This window comes from Blennius ocellaris (assembly GCF_963422515.1).
Source record: "Blennius ocellaris genome assembly, chromosome: 8".
NCBI lineage: Eukaryota > Metazoa > Chordata > Actinopteri > Blenniiformes > Blenniidae > Blennius > Blennius ocellaris.
Genome location: NC_137657.1, coordinates 29,003,605 through 29,020,627, shown reverse-complemented (window position 1 = coordinate 29,020,627; position 17,023 = coordinate 29,003,605). Strand labels below are relative to the sequence as shown.

General features: G+C 50.7%; 1 protein-coding gene across 3 annotated transcripts; it reads right to left on the bottom strand.

Annotated features, from left to right (window-relative positions):
• Positions 1–845: 845 nt before the first annotated feature.
• On the bottom strand, positions 846–16,415 carry LOC308133593 (vascular endothelial growth factor A-A-like). 3 transcript variants are annotated; one of them, XM_080501043.1, is made up of 7 exons: positions 15,727–16,415; positions 13,141–13,183; positions 10,342–10,538; positions 9,481–9,557; positions 9,360–9,392; positions 6,254–6,385; positions 846–3,627 (listed from the first exon to the last, which is right to left on the bottom strand). In XM_080501043.1, the coding sequence occupies exons 1-7, from the start codon at positions 15,790–15,792 to the stop codon at positions 3,606–3,608; spliced, it is 570 nt and encodes a 189-aa protein (XP_080357169.1). In that variant the 5' UTR covers positions 15,793–16,415; the 3' UTR covers positions 846–3,605. The 3 variants fall into 3 exon arrangements, with proteins under 3 accessions (XP_080357169.1, XP_080357171.1, XP_080357170.1); XM_080501045.1 differs by lacking the exon at positions 6,254–6,385 and having other exon boundaries at positions 9,356–9,392; XM_080501044.1 differs by lacking the exon at positions 6,254–6,385.
• Positions 16,416–17,023: the final 608 nt, after the last annotated feature.

The window sequence follows — 17,023 nt, the reverse complement described above, 5'->3', positions numbered from 1 at the left end:
AGAGGGCAGTGATAGAGGACAGTAGGCAGAGGACAGTGATAGAGGACAGTAGGCAGAGGACAGTGATAGAGGACAGTAGGTAGAGGGCAGTAGGCAGAGGACAGTAGGCAGAGGGCAGTGATAGAGGGCAGTAGGCAGAGGACAGTAGGCAGAGGACAGTAGGCAGAGGGCAGTGATAGAGGACAGTAGGCAGAGGACAGTGACGGAGGACAGTAGGCAGAGGGCAGTGACAGAGGGCAGTAGGCAGAGGACAGTAGGCAGAGGACAGTAGGCAGAGGGCAGTGATAGAGGACAGTAGGCAGAGGGCAGTGATAGAGGGCAGTAGGCAGAGGGCAGTGATAGAGGACAGTAGGTAGAGGGCAGTAGGCAGAGGACAGTAGGCAGAGGGCAGTGATAGAGGACAGTAGGCAGAGGACAGTGACGGAGGACAGTAGGCAGAGGGCAGTGACAGAGGGCAGTAGGCAGAGGACAGTAGGCAGAGGACAGTAGGCAGAGGGCAGTGATAGAGGACAGTAGGCAGAGGGCAGTGATAGAGGACAGTAGGCAGAGGGCAGTGATAGAGGGCAGTAGGCAGAGGGCAGTGATAGAGGACAGTAGGTAGAGGGCAGTAGGCAGAGGACAATAGGCAGAGGACGCTATGCTCTGCTACTGAAAACGCTTTCATATACGGAGGCTTATGTACGCTTTAGTATGAGTTAGTCTTCGTAGCATTTAATAAGTACTCTATCGGCAAGTAGCTTCGGGTTAATACTTGTACTCTTCCTTTAATAGTGAGGTACCAGTGCGTCGCTGATATAAAGAATATTAACCCCCCCCCCCCCCCTTCATTCACAATCCAGAAACAATGAGCTTTCAAACCCGTTGACTTTATTTAAAAAAAAACATTGTATCTTCAAAATAAATATGTTTTAATAGTTACACTAAAACTATTAACATGTAAAACGTTTTACAGCAATAAATATATTAATGTGAAAAATATACTAAGACGTGTGGCCGCGGTCAAAGAAAAGTCATTTAAATACAAAGAGAGAAGTGGCGCCGAGCCAGGAACGCTCCGAGAGGCCTCTAGTGTGAGAGCAACACACACACACACACACACACACACACACACACACAGCAGTGGTAGCGTGTAGGGACGAGGCATGACTCAGCAGAACGGCCTCCCTGACAGGAAGTGAGAGCGGCTCGTGTGCAGACTTGCCTCGGAGGCGGGCGGGGGCGTCGCCGGCCTCCCATTTGAATATAAGCGTTTCTGTCAATCGGCGGCTGCTTTCAGGTCACAGTGGGATTAAAAATCGGTCGTTTGCTCTCTGTTGGCCACTTTTTGTTAAGCCCGAGCCCGAACACGTACAGTCGAAGAATTCAGGTGTTAAAAAAAAACGAAGGTTTCTCGTTCTGGTCGCTGCAAAACGAGAAGTGGACTCATTGTGAGAGCGAGAGATCAGCCAAGTTAATCATTAAGCTCTTCAGAATGACTCTGGGTGTTCTGCACACGCTGCTGAAAAGCCAGGGAGAGTTCCTTTTGGTCGGAGTCTATTATTGTACTCTGGACTGTTGACGTCCAGCCGCACACAGACGGTCTTTACAGAATTAGCCTTTTGTGGGGAAACCCGGAGTCTGAACCTTCATGTTTCAACATCAAATATGTCGGTCGTCCCACAAGAAAAGTCTCACAAATGGCACAGAAATTGGCTTCGCATTTCATATAAATAATGTTAAAATGGCAGAATCACGAGTGAGATTTAAAGTTTCTATCCTCTCTTGGCGACTTTTTGTCAAAGTGAAAAACATCGAATTGTGTGAAATAATCCAGGAAGGTTTCAAGTATCGGGCAAAGGGTTCAAGGTTATTAAAACCTTACATAACTTTGGTGTTTTTGAGCATTTCTTTTTTTTTTTCTTCCTTTTTCACAAGCCCCGCCCACTTTTAAATCCACACCGCCTCCTATCAAAACTCGAGAGGACACATTGAGGACACTCACAAAGTTTGTTGGGATTTTTCCTGCTATGGAATGACTGATAAATATAAAAGTATTATTATTATTATTATTATTATTATTATTATTATAACTCTGTGGGCCTTTTCCCTGCGAGGATCCCGAGGCTCGCCGGTGAGGCAGGTCTTTCTCACACGGTAACAGTTCAACATGGACGGACTCGCCGCCCTCCAACTAGAGGCCTCTGATCCCACGCTCTTTCTTCAACTCAGGTTCCCGAGCCGACCGAGCGGCTTGAAGACGTGCCTGCAGGGCCCGCCGCCAAGTCACATGTCCGCTTTCCCAGAGCCCAAATGAGAAACACCTGCGCCGGCACATCATCCACACACATGTTGGCGGTTGGGAGGGTTTTAATCGGCGATGATTCCCTCCAGCTGCTGACAAACACAGCTTCAGTTTGAGCGGAATGTCAAAAGTCCTTTTTTTTTTTTTCCCACAAGAAACAAAACAAAAAAACCAAAACCATTCCATCTGTGGACAAATCGGAAACAGCTGAGGAGGACGAACGAACATGAAATAACTTTAACACTGCAAATAAATATCTTCATACAAAATACTGAACATATTCTATAAATTAGATAGTAGTGTCATATACAAAGAGACATCTGGTCGGTATATACAGGTCGTGTTTTGTCGGAAGCCAAAAGGAAGGTGGTGGATTTGTGTGGAGCCGATCTCGTGTGATCGGCCGGTCGCGCTGCTCCAGTCCTCCGTATAAACCCACCGCGGAATCCCTTCGGACGGCCTCGTTTAGACGTGTGGCGGGAACACAACATCTCCGTACGTAAATAATAAACTCTGTGCACAAAGGGGGGGGAGGGGGTGAAGGGGTGCGTGACGGTGGCCTGATCACAACCATGTGCTCTTGTGGTTTCCCCCCCGGACACGCCTAGCGCCGGCCGAACGTCTCCTGGGGCTGAAACGTCGGTTCTCTGGAGCTCCAACGCCCGGGGGGGGGGGGGGGGGTGGGGGGAAGTGGGGGGGGGGGGGGAGTCATCTTCACATTATCCGTCACCGCGACCGCAGGTTTTAACCGTGAGCTCGGCCAAGAGACGCTTTGGTTCCCGCGCCGGCCGGAGTCGGACAGACTTCACATCATGTCGTCAAGGGAGAGAGTTCCCCGGACCCGCCGCCGGAAGGGTCCCGAGACGCGGGGACGGCGGCGGCGTCTTCGTCCGACCGCCGTCCCCGGCCGTCGGAGGCAAGTCCGGCTTCCGCTGCACCGGCGCCGCGTGGGCGCCGGTTTTGTCGTTGCTCAGACGTCTGTCATGGTTTCCACGGCAGAGGAGCATCCAGTGAAGGGTCACGTAAAATAAATCTTCTCCCAGCTCTCGCGCTGAAGGGGTTCCTGTTCCGCGCGCCGCCGGCGCGCTTCCGTCGCTTTAAATATTCAGTTTTCTCTTTAACGTAGCAGCGATAAACATTGTCGAAGTGGTATAGCAAATACACATATATTAATATCTTTACACAGAAGACGGGCCGCTTGGAGATCCGCATTCGGGACGTCCCGTCTTCCGTCGTCGCTTTGTGTCCTTGCAGGGAATGCATCCTGACGTTTCAAAAAGTGCTGTGCCAAGAAAAGAATTCCTTTTTAACAGTGTCGCTGGTCTCATCTCCTCGGTTTGTCACATCTGGGGGGGAAGAGAGGAACATCTGGTTAATGACGCCCGGTCAGTGCAACACAATAATTCTGCCTTCAAGCGAAGGGATCGTCAGGAGAGGAGGACGGTGACGGAGGAGAGGAGGAGGACGGTGACGGAGGAGAGGAGGACGGTGACGGAGGAGAGGAGGACGGTGGCGGAGGAGAGGAGGACGGTGACGGAGGGGAGAAGGACGGTGACGGAGGGGAGGAGGACGGTGACGTCGGAACCACCGAGCTAACCCAGTTCCATGGATTAAGAAAGTGGATTTTAGGGTTAGGATGAAGGGCTGACCCTAAACCCCTTTATTCGCCAATTTCCAACCCATAGGGTGGCTAACAGTCAACACACATGGGGATGGGGGTGGGGGTGGGGGTGGGGGGAAGCACCTAATCCCACATCCTGACACCCCCGTCCCCCTGGTACCCTTTGTCCAAACTCCCAGACACTGACCATCCCAACTGGAGTCACGACCCCAGAAGTGTGTGGCTCTCCACAAGCATAGAGCAGTGTGGGGGGCCTCTGGGGGGAGGAGGGGTGAGGGGGTCAGAGGTCATGGCTGTGGTCGAGGTCGGGACCGGTCATGGAGCACAGCTTTGTCAGGAGCTCCAGCACAGCAGGGGGCCGTGGAAACAGGCGTCACTGCTTCCACTGACCGACAGTAAGTGTCGACGTTCGTTCTGGAATCTAGATCTAGAAATGATCGTCCCGCGTTGTCCGACCACAGTTTTACTGATGAAACTGATGAAAGGCGTCGACATCAAAGGTTCGGGTCAATAACTAGACGAAAGCTGTTGGTGAGAACAAACACTGAAATCCACATCAGGTTTTCTCCTGGTATTTTAAAAACTGTTGTTTTGACTCTTTCCTCCGTTGGATTTGTGAAACACACTGAAAGTGTGTCCACACAGACCTGGACGGGAACTGGACTTTCTCTGACCTGGTCCCGGTCCAGGGTTCCGGTCCGGTTAGCGTCTGTCCTGACACGTGTCCTCATGTTGTATTTAATAGTGTGAGTCTCCTCGTGGAGGAGTCTGGTGGTAAAACGTGTTTTTTTGGGGGGGCAGCAGGTTCCTTCATTGTTCTCTCAGCTGCTCGTACCCCCCCCCCCCCCCCCCCCTCCCCCCCACACCACCACCACCACCAAAATCTGGTTCTGTAGGAGGTTCGTACCTCATTTAACAGATCTCCCTCCCCTCATAGCCCCAGGTCCCAATGCCCCCCCCCCCCCCCCCCCGATCCCCCGCCCCCCCCTTAGTGTGTTAGCACGCAGCGAACTCCACAAACCACCAAACACCGACGCCATGACACCTCCGTCACCGTCCTCCAGACATTTTCAGTTTTTAAAGGGAAATCTTTGTGTTCATCTGTGAAAAATGACAATTTCTGATGTAGAATCTTAGGTATTTCTGTAACAATGACGTTTCTAATAAATGTTACCGGGGAGTACTTTAATCTACATTTAATTGTTAAACTCTTACGCCTCACATTAGTTCTATACGGGGAAACCCCCCAAACCCCAGTTCTCGTTGAGCCGCTTGTCGCTTGTGTGAATTATTCTCACTTGTGTTTGACGGGAAGACGATCAGACGTCAACCAATCAGAGGAGTGGGAGCAGCGAGTACGGGCCAATCGGAGGGCGGGTCATGGCTGAGCGGTGCATCGTGGGGGATTTGGAGTGTGTATTCAGCGTTCCTGGCAGGAAGTGAGGGAGGCTTTGTGAGCTCCACGCCCACGGCCTCGTAAACGTTACTGATTAACACTGAGCCAACAACGTTCCCCGCTCCACTCGGCAGATCTGCCGCTAACGCAAATATTATTTATTTTCTTTAATCAAGATGATCCGGAGTACAGTTAATGAGGAACAATGTGTTCAATTTGATAAGGAGGAAATCTGGAGATTGTCGCTGTTCATCACACTCGAACTGTCGTTCGCGCGTCCTTGTGATGTGTTTGGATTTTTACTGCTGAGAAACAAACAAGACGAACAGAAACGTTGTGAAAACAGACGACGTGTTTGTCTGGATTGATTCGAGCTCGTCGAGATGCGAGGCGTTAAAACGGCTTGATCTGTGAACAAACCCTGGTTTTCCACCGAACTCTTTCCTGGCAGGCGTCGATTGTCGTCAGATGTTGGTGGGTCGTAATAAAACTGTCTACAAACTAGATAGCACCTCAGCTGAATGAGGATTTATGGGAAAACCAAACGTGTCCAGGTTTTCGTGCTGATCCCGGGACCGGCCTTCCTCTTTCAGAAGAAAAACACTAAGAGGCGTCTTGGAGATCCAGCAGCTTCACTGGACAACAAACCACTGACCTGGTGTGGAATCTACATGTTGTACATCATGAATGAGGGGGGGGGGGGGGTTGTCTGGGCTGAGGGGCCGGGTGTTGTGCAACGACACCGACGGGACAGAAGGACGATGCAAGCAGGAACCGAGAACACAGAACCGACACGACATTCACAGACAGCAGAGGGAGAAACATGCTTTCTCTGAAAAGGAGACACTTCCAGGCCAACGGCACAGAGGTTGCAAGGAAATAAAAAAAAATAATTTAATAAATAAAAAAAAAAGAGGGGGGGGGGGGGTCAATCAAGTGTTTGATTGTAACAAACCTGCAAGTTCTTTCGTTTAACTCAAGCTGCCTGGACTTGCAGTCTAACTGTGTGAATTTGCAGGAGCATTGACAGGTGAAAGGGTCCTGCACAAACAAGCGCTTCCTTCTCTCTGAGCAAGGCACACAGTGGCTGCAAGAGAAGCAAAAAGGGAGAGAGAGGGAGAGAGAGAGAGAGGGAGAGAGAGAGAGAGAGGGAGAGATCTAAGCTAGAGAGCAGATTCTGCAGAAAGGGCAGACGAAGACACCCATGCAATACCCCCCCCACCCCTCCCCAACACACACACCTCCCCCTTCGCTGTGGTTCCCTCCCTGGCCACGCCTCCTCTCTTAGCCACGCCCACCAACATCCAACATGTTAGCGAGTGTCCAGCGTCCAGGCTGGTGTCCAATCGTCCAGCTCATGTGTCCTGCGACGTTCTCAACGACCAGCACGAGCAAAACAAGCGCACCTGAAGCTAAACGCTAAACTAGCCGCTAAACTAGCCGCTCTAAAAGACAAGCAAGACCAAGTCCTTCCAGAACACGGAGGCCCGGCGCCCCCCCCCCCCCAATACAATCACCTGAACTGAGCTCAGAGTAATCCAAGGGTCTGACCCCGAGTCCGTCCTGGACACAGAACTCCGCAAGACTTCTTGCTAACTGGGTCAAGCATCCAACCGCTAGCTGATCCCAGGACACGCCTTCTGGACGTGACGTCCGTCAGACGGTGTCGCTCACGAAGGCGTCCAAATAAAGTCAACCGGTGAACAAAAAGACAGTGTCGCTACGGCACTGCCGAATGTTTTACATTCTCGGAATCGGTCTCCATGGAAACGAGGGAAAACGCAACTTTCGTGAAAACGCGAGCGACGCCCTGCCCGGGAATCAAACTCCCGCCGAACGGCGAGGTTTCAGCACACTCCCTCAGAAATGGTGAACAACAGCGCGGAGGTGGATGATCCTGCACAGACGGAGGGAAGGTCGCGGCGCAGACTCAACACGGCAGCGCTAATTACACGCGTGCGGTTATTAGAGGTCGACGGGGAGCCGTGCTTTGTCTCGCTTTGATGTTTGTGGCTGAAGAAGAAACGTCTGAGGAGGAAGTCGGAGTCACATGGTGCGTGTTTGACCTCCCGGACAGACAAACAGTGGCGAGCTCAACACGCCTGGCGTCCTTCAGGGGAACAAGTACATCCACCGACGTTCAAAGCTTTAGAACCATCTCTTCATGTGTAAACACGCTTTTAAACATCCAGAGTGCTGCAGGAGTGAAACTGCAGTTCACTTAAGGTTTAGTTTGAATGTTATTAATGGATCATCGTCTTATTTTGACCAAGTAACTCAAAGAATGATCAAATGAAAATGTGACGTTTTTGTTCCAGAAAGGTTCCACGGTTACGCAGCAACGTTTTAAGAACAACGTCCCCTGTGTCTCACGTGTCCCGTGTTTCCAATCAACCAATCATCTCCTCCCTCTGTGTCCACCAGCGTCCTCCAGCGTCCTCCTGTCCCCAGCGGGTTTAAACCCTCTAACTCTGCTCGTCTTGTCTACGTGTCCCTCCTGTCTCCTGTCCTTCCTCCTGTCCCTCCTGTCTCCTCCTATCCCTCCTCCTGTCCCTCCTGTCTCCTGTCCCCTCCTCCTGTCTCCTGTCCCTCCTGTTTCCTGTCCCCAGCGGATTTAAACCCTCTAACTCTGCTCGTCTTGTCTACGTGTCCCTCCTGTCTCCTGTCCTTCCTCCTGTCTCCTGTCCCCTCCTCCTGTCCCTCCTCCTATCCCTCCTCCTGTCCCCTCCTCCTGTCTCCTGTCCCTCCTCCTGTCTCCTGTCCCCTCTGTTTCCTGTCCCTCGTGTCCCTCCTCCTGTCCCCTCCTGTCCCCTGGACTTTTCCTTCAATAAACCTGGTTTTATGAAACTCTGAGTCTGCGTTTATGTCCACCTGCAATTCCCTGACATCATGTTGGGCCACTAGTTGGTGCTGTTGTTAGTTTTAGTACTGAGCGCACGCACACACACACACACACACACACACACACACACACACACACACACACACACACACACACACACACACACACACACACACACACACACACACACACACACACACACACACACACACACACACACACACACACACACACACACACACACACACACACACACACACACAGCAGAGAACAATGAGCTCTAAACACTATTATCATCACGGTGACTGTCAAAATAAAAGCCCCAAGTCCAGCAGAATACGGACTGGGAGTTGTCCTGACGGTCTCTACTGAGCATGTGCAGAAAGGGACCAGAACTATAAGACTGATAGTTTTACCCGTTTCCATGGAGACAGAGTCGAAGCGTTTTCAAAAGGTTGCGTTTTAACCCGTTTCCACAGAGCGTAGCCGTCGCTAGCTTTAGCGCTCCGCGATAAGTGACTGGGTTTACATTGAAAAATGTAAAATGTGGCGTCCAGGTGAGTCGATCAACACGAACAGGAGGCGGAGTTTGTTTCTCTCGGCTGCACGTCTGAGGTCTGGAGGGAGAAACTGTCTCTGACGAAAAGCGTCACGTCAGCTGACGAAACATCCAACCTCTCAAGCTCGTCTGTTACTTTAGAGAGAAAAAAAATCTAGTTGTGCAAAAAAATATAAAAAGAGAACAGAGATAAGAAGCAATCGGAGATAAAGCGTGGCCTTGGAACGGGAACACGGAGGAACGGAGGCGAACAGGAGCTCGTCTCTCCGCCGGAGCCTTTCAGACGCGTCGTCCCGCGCAAGCTAGCGGCGCTCATCCTCTGGTTACAGCACTAAAAATATAAATAGGTTACCCACGTGACACCTGTTGCTATGGTGAGAATGGGGAAGTGGCCCGAGGGCCGGGGGGAGGAGGTGGGGGGGGGGGGGGGGGGGGTCGGGTTTGTGCACCTGGAGTCCAGCGCGCAGACGGCAGCGCCGGCCGAACCGCTACCGCTAAACCGCTAAACCGCTAAACCCAACGCCGTAAAAACAAAAACCCATCAGCCTGAACCTGAGCCACTATCGACTGACGACGGCTCGTCGGCCGGCCGGCAGAGGAAGGGGAAGGCGTGTGCGTTTGATTTTTTTTGAACAAGGAAACACAGAAACACGTACTTACTATTCTTTCTTCGCTTCCACTTCTGGCTTCACTCTGGAAATGCAAACAGGAGAGGCGGATTAATGAAGGTCTGGGACGTCGTAGGGAAGCGACTCTCCGGGTCGGAGGAGGCGGTTCTTACCTGCAAACACACTTCTGATGCTCCGTGAAGCTTAAGTGAGCCGTATGTTTGCTGACCATCTGCCTCAACCGCATCACCTGCAACACAAACACGACGTGACCAAACACAGGTTGGCATGAAAGCAGCAGGGAAACTTCTGCAGCTGTCTCTTTAAATGTATGGAGATAAATACAGATATAGATTTTTTTTTTTAAAGAAATGTGTCTCTATGCATGTATTTGTAGACGGCGCCAGGGCAGGAGCACTAGTGCTCAGTCACACGGAGCGTCAGGACAAACTACATATCTGAGATGCCGAGACTCCACTTTGTTTTCTCAGTGTGTTTGTGGAGAGAAAAGCCGCGCGGCTCTACGATCATCCAGACTGAATGAACGACACAAACCCTTCCTCTCTGTACTGCATGTTGAAGGTACTAATGTGTACAGCTCTACGTCAGTCATACACTGTTCAAATGAATTACTGCGGCCTTTTTTTATAATAAAGTGTTTAGAAGTTGAAAGGTTCCAAACATGTTACTCGACGTTTTACTGCGGTTGGGAACCGCCGTCTTAGATGGCCTCCATACCTGGAGCTCACCTCCCCACCTGGAGCTCACCTCCCTACCTGGAGCTCACCTCCCTACCCGGAGCTCACCTCCCTACCCGGAGCTCACCTCCCTACCCGGAGCTCACCTCCCTACCCGGAGCTCACCTCCCTACCCGGAGCTCACCTCCCTACCCGGAGCTCACCTCCCTACCCGGAGCTCACCTCCCTACATGGAGCTCACCTCCCTACCCGGAGCTCACCTCCCTACCTGGAGCTCCCCTCACTACCTGGAGCTCACCTCCCTACATGGAGCTCACCTCCCTACCTGGAGCTCACCTGCAGCGTGACGTTGCGGGTTTCCGTAGGGACGCACTCCAAGGCCTCGTCGTTGCAGCAGCCCCCGCAGCGCTTGAGGACCACGCAGGACGGGATGTAGGTGTGCTCCGTGTCTTCTGGGTACTCCTGGAAGATGTCCACCAGCACCTCCCGGGGCTGGCACATGCTCTTGGTGATGACTTCTGTGATGGGGACGACTGAAAAGACAAGATACGGACCGTTAACCCCCAACGTCTGGCGACCGAAGACGCGATCAGGACGCTTTAGGAAAACACTGGATTCATAGGAATTTGGTAAACCAGGGAGACGGACGGTGCCGAAGGCTGAGGGGCGACGGAGACACTGGCCGACGTGTGCAGGAACACGTACCTTCCTTTCTAGATCTGGACGATCGGAGGCGTCTATCAGACTATCAGACTGGGCAGGTAGACTTTATGCTCCATGATTACTTTACAACGGCCAATAAGACTTATGATTATGATGAAATCTGCTTTTAACCAGACTGACGAGGAAATCAAAAGAGACGTGGCGGCTGGTTGGACATTTCTTCACCCCCATCACTTTTATCTGTTGACTTGATTACATAATCTTCTGGGAAATTCTGCCAATGTGTCCTGAGTCTCTTGAGTTCCACAGGGATTCCTTTGTTCCTTTTGTACTTATTGGTGAATGTTTCCAACTGATGGGTTTTTTTTTGTTTGTTTAATATCCCATTGTCAGGTTGAAAGTTGTTGACAGGCAATAGTTGTAAACTAAAATGAGTATTATTCAGTAGTAGCACAGGAGCAGTAGACGAAGCCCTGAGGGTTCAGGTCAGCTGAGGGACTGGACGAAACTTTGCTTGAGGCTTCTGGAGACACTAATGAGTGTGACGCCTCCTGAAGCAGCCGCACAGCGACGACACACATTTCTACCGTGTGAACCAAAGAATAGGAATATTTATAAACGTCGTCCGGACATCAGCGGAGGATGGCGATCGGCGATCGGATAAAGTGGTTTGAACAACGTCGGACAAAGTCCAGGAGATCCTCGTCCTCGGTGAAGACACCGGTATGTTCCTCAATGTCTGCGAGAGTGAGGAGGAGCGTGGAGCCCAAAATAATCCCTCCCACACTCTGCTCCTCGTGACCCCCCCCCCCCCGGCAGACTCCCGACCCCCGATTGGTCAGAGCAGCCGTGGCCTCAGGCGGCGTGGCGCCGGCCCTCACCTCTGACACGTGACCCCAGAAAAGCCACCCAGCGTGTGGGAACCAAAGCCACGCGCCGACTCCTCAACTCCTCCCCGCAGATCGCTGTACAATGTCAACAGATCCCGGAGACGTTGATCGGAGGCGTCCGACAGGAAGGCGGGGGTCACGACCTCCGATACGGGGAAACAACGTCAAGGTCAGGATCGCATGGTTTCTCTTCGCGAGGACGGAATCTGCAGCGTCGTGTCGACGGACGGTGACTCAGCGGTTCTGATTCCTTCCACTCGACTGACTGGAGATCACGAGATCACGAGACCTTCAACACATTCGCAGACGTCTTGAAGACGGAATCTGTTAAACGTCGTGGTTGAAACATCTGGACGTTCTCTGCGAAGCTGCTGTTCCTCATCATCGACCCATTTGTTGCCCTTCTGTTCCTGAGCCTTGTCGTTCGTCTGTCGGTCTTTTTCTCACGAGACGGTTTGGTTCTTCTTCCCACACCTCAGAGGTTTACTAGATTACTACTAGATTACTACTAGATCACTACTAGATTACTACTAGATCGCTACTAGATTAGTACTAGATTACTACTAGATCACTACTAGATTACTACTAGATCACTACTAGATTACTACTAGATCACTACTAGATTACTACTAGATCGCTACTAGATTAGTACTAGATTGCTACTAGATCACTACTAGATTACTACTAGATCACTACTAGATTACTACTAGATCGCTACTAGATTACTACTAGATCGCTACTAGATTACTACTAGATCACTACTAGATCACTACTAGATCACTACTAGATCACTACTAGATTACTACTAGATTACTACTAGATCACTACTAGATTACTACTCCTCTGCCGCAGCAATGACCAGAACGAGTCGGCGATGACCTCACTACTTCCTGTTAATCGTCTGTTATGTCCACAACTCGCCACATAATGAATGGGTAATTAAGACAATGACGTGTGTGTGTGTGCGTGTGTGTGTGTGTGTGTGCGTGTGTGTGCGTGTGCGTGTGTGTGTGTGTGTGCGTGTGTGTGTGTGCGTGTGTGTGTGTGTGTGAGAACGATGTGGATGAATGGAATTAAAGGAAACTTAAGTGTTTGTTTGGGAACTCCCCAGGTCATTATTGAAATTATTTCTATCTCGTGGTGTTCTTGTAATTTGACACCAGCATTGTTGCGCGCCACAGTCGACGACATGAAGTCTGTCCGGCGAGAGGCGTGTCGCTGCGGGACGGCGGGGGGGGGGGGTCATAGGTCACGGCGCCCCCTGACGGGGTGCAGCAGGAAGAAGAACCGGCAAACCTTTTCAGAGACGCTGCTCGTCCCGACTAATTAGCGCCTCCGGGGAACCTCGGCCCGGGGAACCTCGGCCCGGGGAACCTCGGCCCGGGGAACCTCGGCCCGGGGAACCTCGGCCCGGGGCCACGCTGGACTGAACCTGAACCTCAGACCTCGGAGGGAAACGGTCAAGCCAAAGTCCCCGATCAGACCTTTCACCGCCCGGAACTTTGATTTGTGGCATTTTCTCACCAAAAGGCGAAATCCAACTACAAGGAAAGGCGTTTCACACAGCAGGGGGGCGACTCACCTTCATTCTTACTCTTGTCCACTCCCTTGTTGAGACTGGCCGTCTGCAAGACATGACATCACAGCGGTCAGACACAGCAGCAGCTCCCGGGGGAGAATCACACAGTGAAGGACTGGACCACCCGGAACGCCAGGACGGTCTGCGTGACTCGCCGTTACTGCGTCGTTACACCGTGTACCTTTTAATGACGCCTTAATCGGGAGTGCAGGACGAGGAGGGTGCAGATTCAAAACCATCACTAATGTGTGCTATTAGAACGGGTTCTGCACGTGCCGGAGGGGCAGTTCGCTGCAATTCAGTGGAAGAATTCAGAATGAAAACGACAATTTAAGTGGCGATTGTGTTCCAGTGTGGGGTGAGCGGAGCGTAGACGCTGCAGCTCTGGGGAAAGAAGGAACAATAAAGGCGCGGCAGCTCGTACAAGACCTGCAAAAGGAAACTTTGAGCTGCACGTCAGAGTGCGTTTGTACTTACGGATAAATATTTAAACAGAAATATGATGGAGTTCAGGCTTTTCTCTGTGGAGTTTGCATGTTCTCCATGTGTTCTACCAGTTTGCATGTTCTCCATGTGTTCTACCAGTTTGCATGTTCTCCATGTGTTCTACCAGTTTGCATGTTCTCCCAGTTTGCATGTTCTACCAGTTTGCATGTTCTCCATGTGTTCTACCAGTTTGCATGTTCTCCATGTGTTCTACCAGTTTGCATGTTCTCCCAGTTTGCATGTTCTACCAGTTTGCATGTTCTCCATGTGTTCTACCAGTTTGCATGTTCTCCATGTGTTCTACCAGTTTGCATGTTCTACCAGTTTGCATGTTCTCCATGTGTTCTACCAGTTTGCATGTTCTCCATGTGTTCTACCAGTTTGCATGTTCTCCCAGTTTGCATGTTCTACCAGTTTGCATGTTCTCCATGTGTTCTACCAGTTTGCATGTTCTCCATGTGTTCTACCAGTTTGCATGTTCTCCCAGTTTGCATGTTCTACCAGTTTGCATGTTCTCCATGTGTTCTACCAGTTTGCATGTTCTCCATGTGTTCTACCAGTTTGCATGTTCTACCAGTTTGCATGTTCTACCAGTTTGCATGTTCTCCATGTGTTCTACCAGTTTGCATGTTCTCCATGTGTTCTACCAGTTTGCATGTTCTCCCAGTTTGCATGTTCTACCAGTTTGCATGTTCTCCATGTGTTCTACCAGTTTGCATGTTCTCCATGTGTTCTACCAGTTTGCATGTTCTACCAGTTTGCATGTTCTCCATGTGTTCTACCAGTTTGCATGTTCTACCAGTTTGCATGTTCTCCATGTGTTCTCCCAGTTTGCATGTTCTCCCGGTGCAGAAGGACGCCTGGTATTGATTGATTTATTTGACCGTTGTGTTAAACTACTCAGTTCTCTGACGGGCTTCTTCAATAGAAATCTGCTTTTTTTTCTCCTTTTAATTTCTGAGAAGGAATCCTGCAAAACACCAATTGATTCATTTCACTAAAATGCCTTTTTCTTAACTGAATCAGCCATAAATCTGTGAATTTACAAATAAATCTGTGCTTCAAAAACGTTTGCAAATAAAACTCATCTGTAAAGTATTTCTATTTTATCAGAGCAACAACAGCAGAAACCTCCATAGAAAGACTTACCGAAATATAAGTGGCCAACCGGGAGAAGAAGGCTCCTGCTTATTATTAACAGTTAATTTAAAATACATGACAAAGATTAGGATCAACAGGACGTAAAATCTAAATATTATTATCAATCCTCGCAGCTTCCTGTTCACATTTTAAATGAATGAGTTACTTTTGTGGAACGTAAAGTAAAATTCTGCACTTTTGCGACAGTGTCGGTGTTTGTATGTCCAGATGGAGACAAATAATAATAATAATAATAACAAAACATGGAAACAAACACCTGACATGAACCAACAAGCTCCAAACAGACAGAGAGAAAAAAATTCAGCCTGAAAGTGAATTTAGTTTGAAAGGGGCCGGAAACCCGTTCTCTAAATGAAATGTTTGATATGAGAGAGAGAGAGAGAGAGAGAGAGAGAGAGAGAGAGAGAGAGAGAGAGAGGCTGGCGTAACCAGCGGAGGTATTGCGTGAGAAAAGCAGCCACTTGGGAAACGAGATGGGCATCATCCTCATCATCATCATCATCCTCATCCTCCTCCTGCAGGAACCGGGTCTGAGCTTCACGACACCCGGACCAGCAGCTGCAGCATCAAGCCAGTCTCACACCTTTACGCGTCTTAAGTGCAAAAAATAATATTAAATTAAAAAATAAAAAATAAAAAATCTAAAAATGTAGAAGGAAACGTCATAAATCTGCGCGTAAAGACGCAACAAATGACTACGTGCCTTTGAAAACAGACGAGTGGGGATGATTTATGATGAATTAAATAGAGCAAAAAATATAAATCGGATGTGGAAGTGCAGTTTAGGAAGCGTTTTGATCTATTTGAACCAGAATACAGAAAGTAGAGCGACACATGAATAAATAAATACACACACGTGTTGCCCGGACTGTCAATAAGTGATCGGGGAAGTTTAGCTGCAAGTGGAGGTGAAATGTGGGAGCAGCGCGAGACAAAACTCACCTTTACAGAGGACAGATGAAGAAGTGCTGCAAACAGGATTTGTAGCAAAGTGACAACAAAGTTCATGGTTGTAATCCCGCAAGATGAGACGCAAAACCTCAGCGGTCGTTTTAAAGAGTCCCGGAAAGAATGGAAACAAAAATAAATAAACAAGAGGATAAGTCAACAGAACGGCTGCGGGCGACGCAGCGGGCGGCCTGGATAAATAGGATTTATTTGAATATGTGGCGGTAAACGTGTCGGAGCGGATCCATGTGGCGGAGCTCCGGTGTGCGGAGACCGACCCTCCGAGACAAAGACTCCGGGGGGGCGCTCCGCTCGGCACGGGGGTGGTAGGGGGGGGGGGGGGACAATCCGCGCTGGAAGGCTGGTAACCCGGGCGAAGCTGCTCCTCCGAGGTGGAGGTGGTAGAGGTGGAGGTGGAGGTGGAGGTGGGGGGGGGAGAGGCGAAGGCACCGGGGGGGGGGGCGCGGGGGGGCGCAGTGCCGGGCGGGTCAGCTCGCCAACTTTACGCACCGGCGTCCTTTCTTCATGGATCCCGCTGCGCGCAGGGCGGTCGTGGGTTCCAAGTCTCCGGCGTCGTTTACGGTCCTCGACGTGTCCGCGCTCCGTGCGCCGTGCTCGTGCTCGTGCTCGTGCTCGTGTTCGCGCTCGCGCTCCGTGCTTGCCGTGGCGGGTGTCGCTGCCGCGCTGTGCCTCCTCTGGAGCCGCCGATGGACCGGTGCACTGTTAAGAGGCTGGCCGGGCATCGCCGGGCGGGGGGGCGGGGCCGCGGGGAGTCTGGGCGGAGCGCGGCGGCCAATGGGAGCGCGGGGGGGGCGTGGCCTCCGTGGCGATCCGCTCATTCAGGCGCTCTCCTGACGAGCGACTCATCGGCGACGCGTCGCGCCGCCGGTCACGTAGTTTCATTCAGGCTGCGGGGGGGGGCAGAGAGAGAGAGAGAGGGAGAGAGAGAGAGAGAGAGAGAGAGAGAGATTTTCCATTAGAATTCCTTTTATTGCCGCTGCTCGCAGCACAACGGAATTAAAAATAGCAGAGTCAAACAGCAGAAGGTGCAAAAATAATAATAAAAAAACGGAATTAAATGGAATAATGCTGACATAAAATATTTTAAATAAAAACTGTCCAGTGCCCCGGGGGGAGAGGAGGGGGGGGGGGGGGGGGGTATTTACAGGCCAGTTCAGGGCAACAACAGCTCTGGAGTCCAAACTGTTTATATTCTACTTGTTTTTGTCTTTATTGCCCTGAAATGTTGCAGTGATAAAGTTTATTGATGACGATGGTTGGTTCCAATTCT

Excerpts from the sequence above, each read along its gene's own strand:
- LOC308133593 (XM_080501043.1), bottom strand. The coding sequence starts at position 15,792 with ATGAACTTTGTTGTCACTTTGCTACAAATCCTGTTTGCAGCACTTCTT. Across the intron at positions 9,393-9,480 it reads CATCAGAAGTGTGTTTGCAG|AGTGAAGCCAGAAGTGGAAG; the intron begins GTAAGAACCGCC and ends TTGCATTTCCAG. Across the intron at positions 6,386-9,359 it reads GTGGAAGCGAAGAAAGAATA|CCACTGTGTGCCTTGCTCAG; the intron begins GTAAGTACGTGT and ends CTTCTCTTGCAG.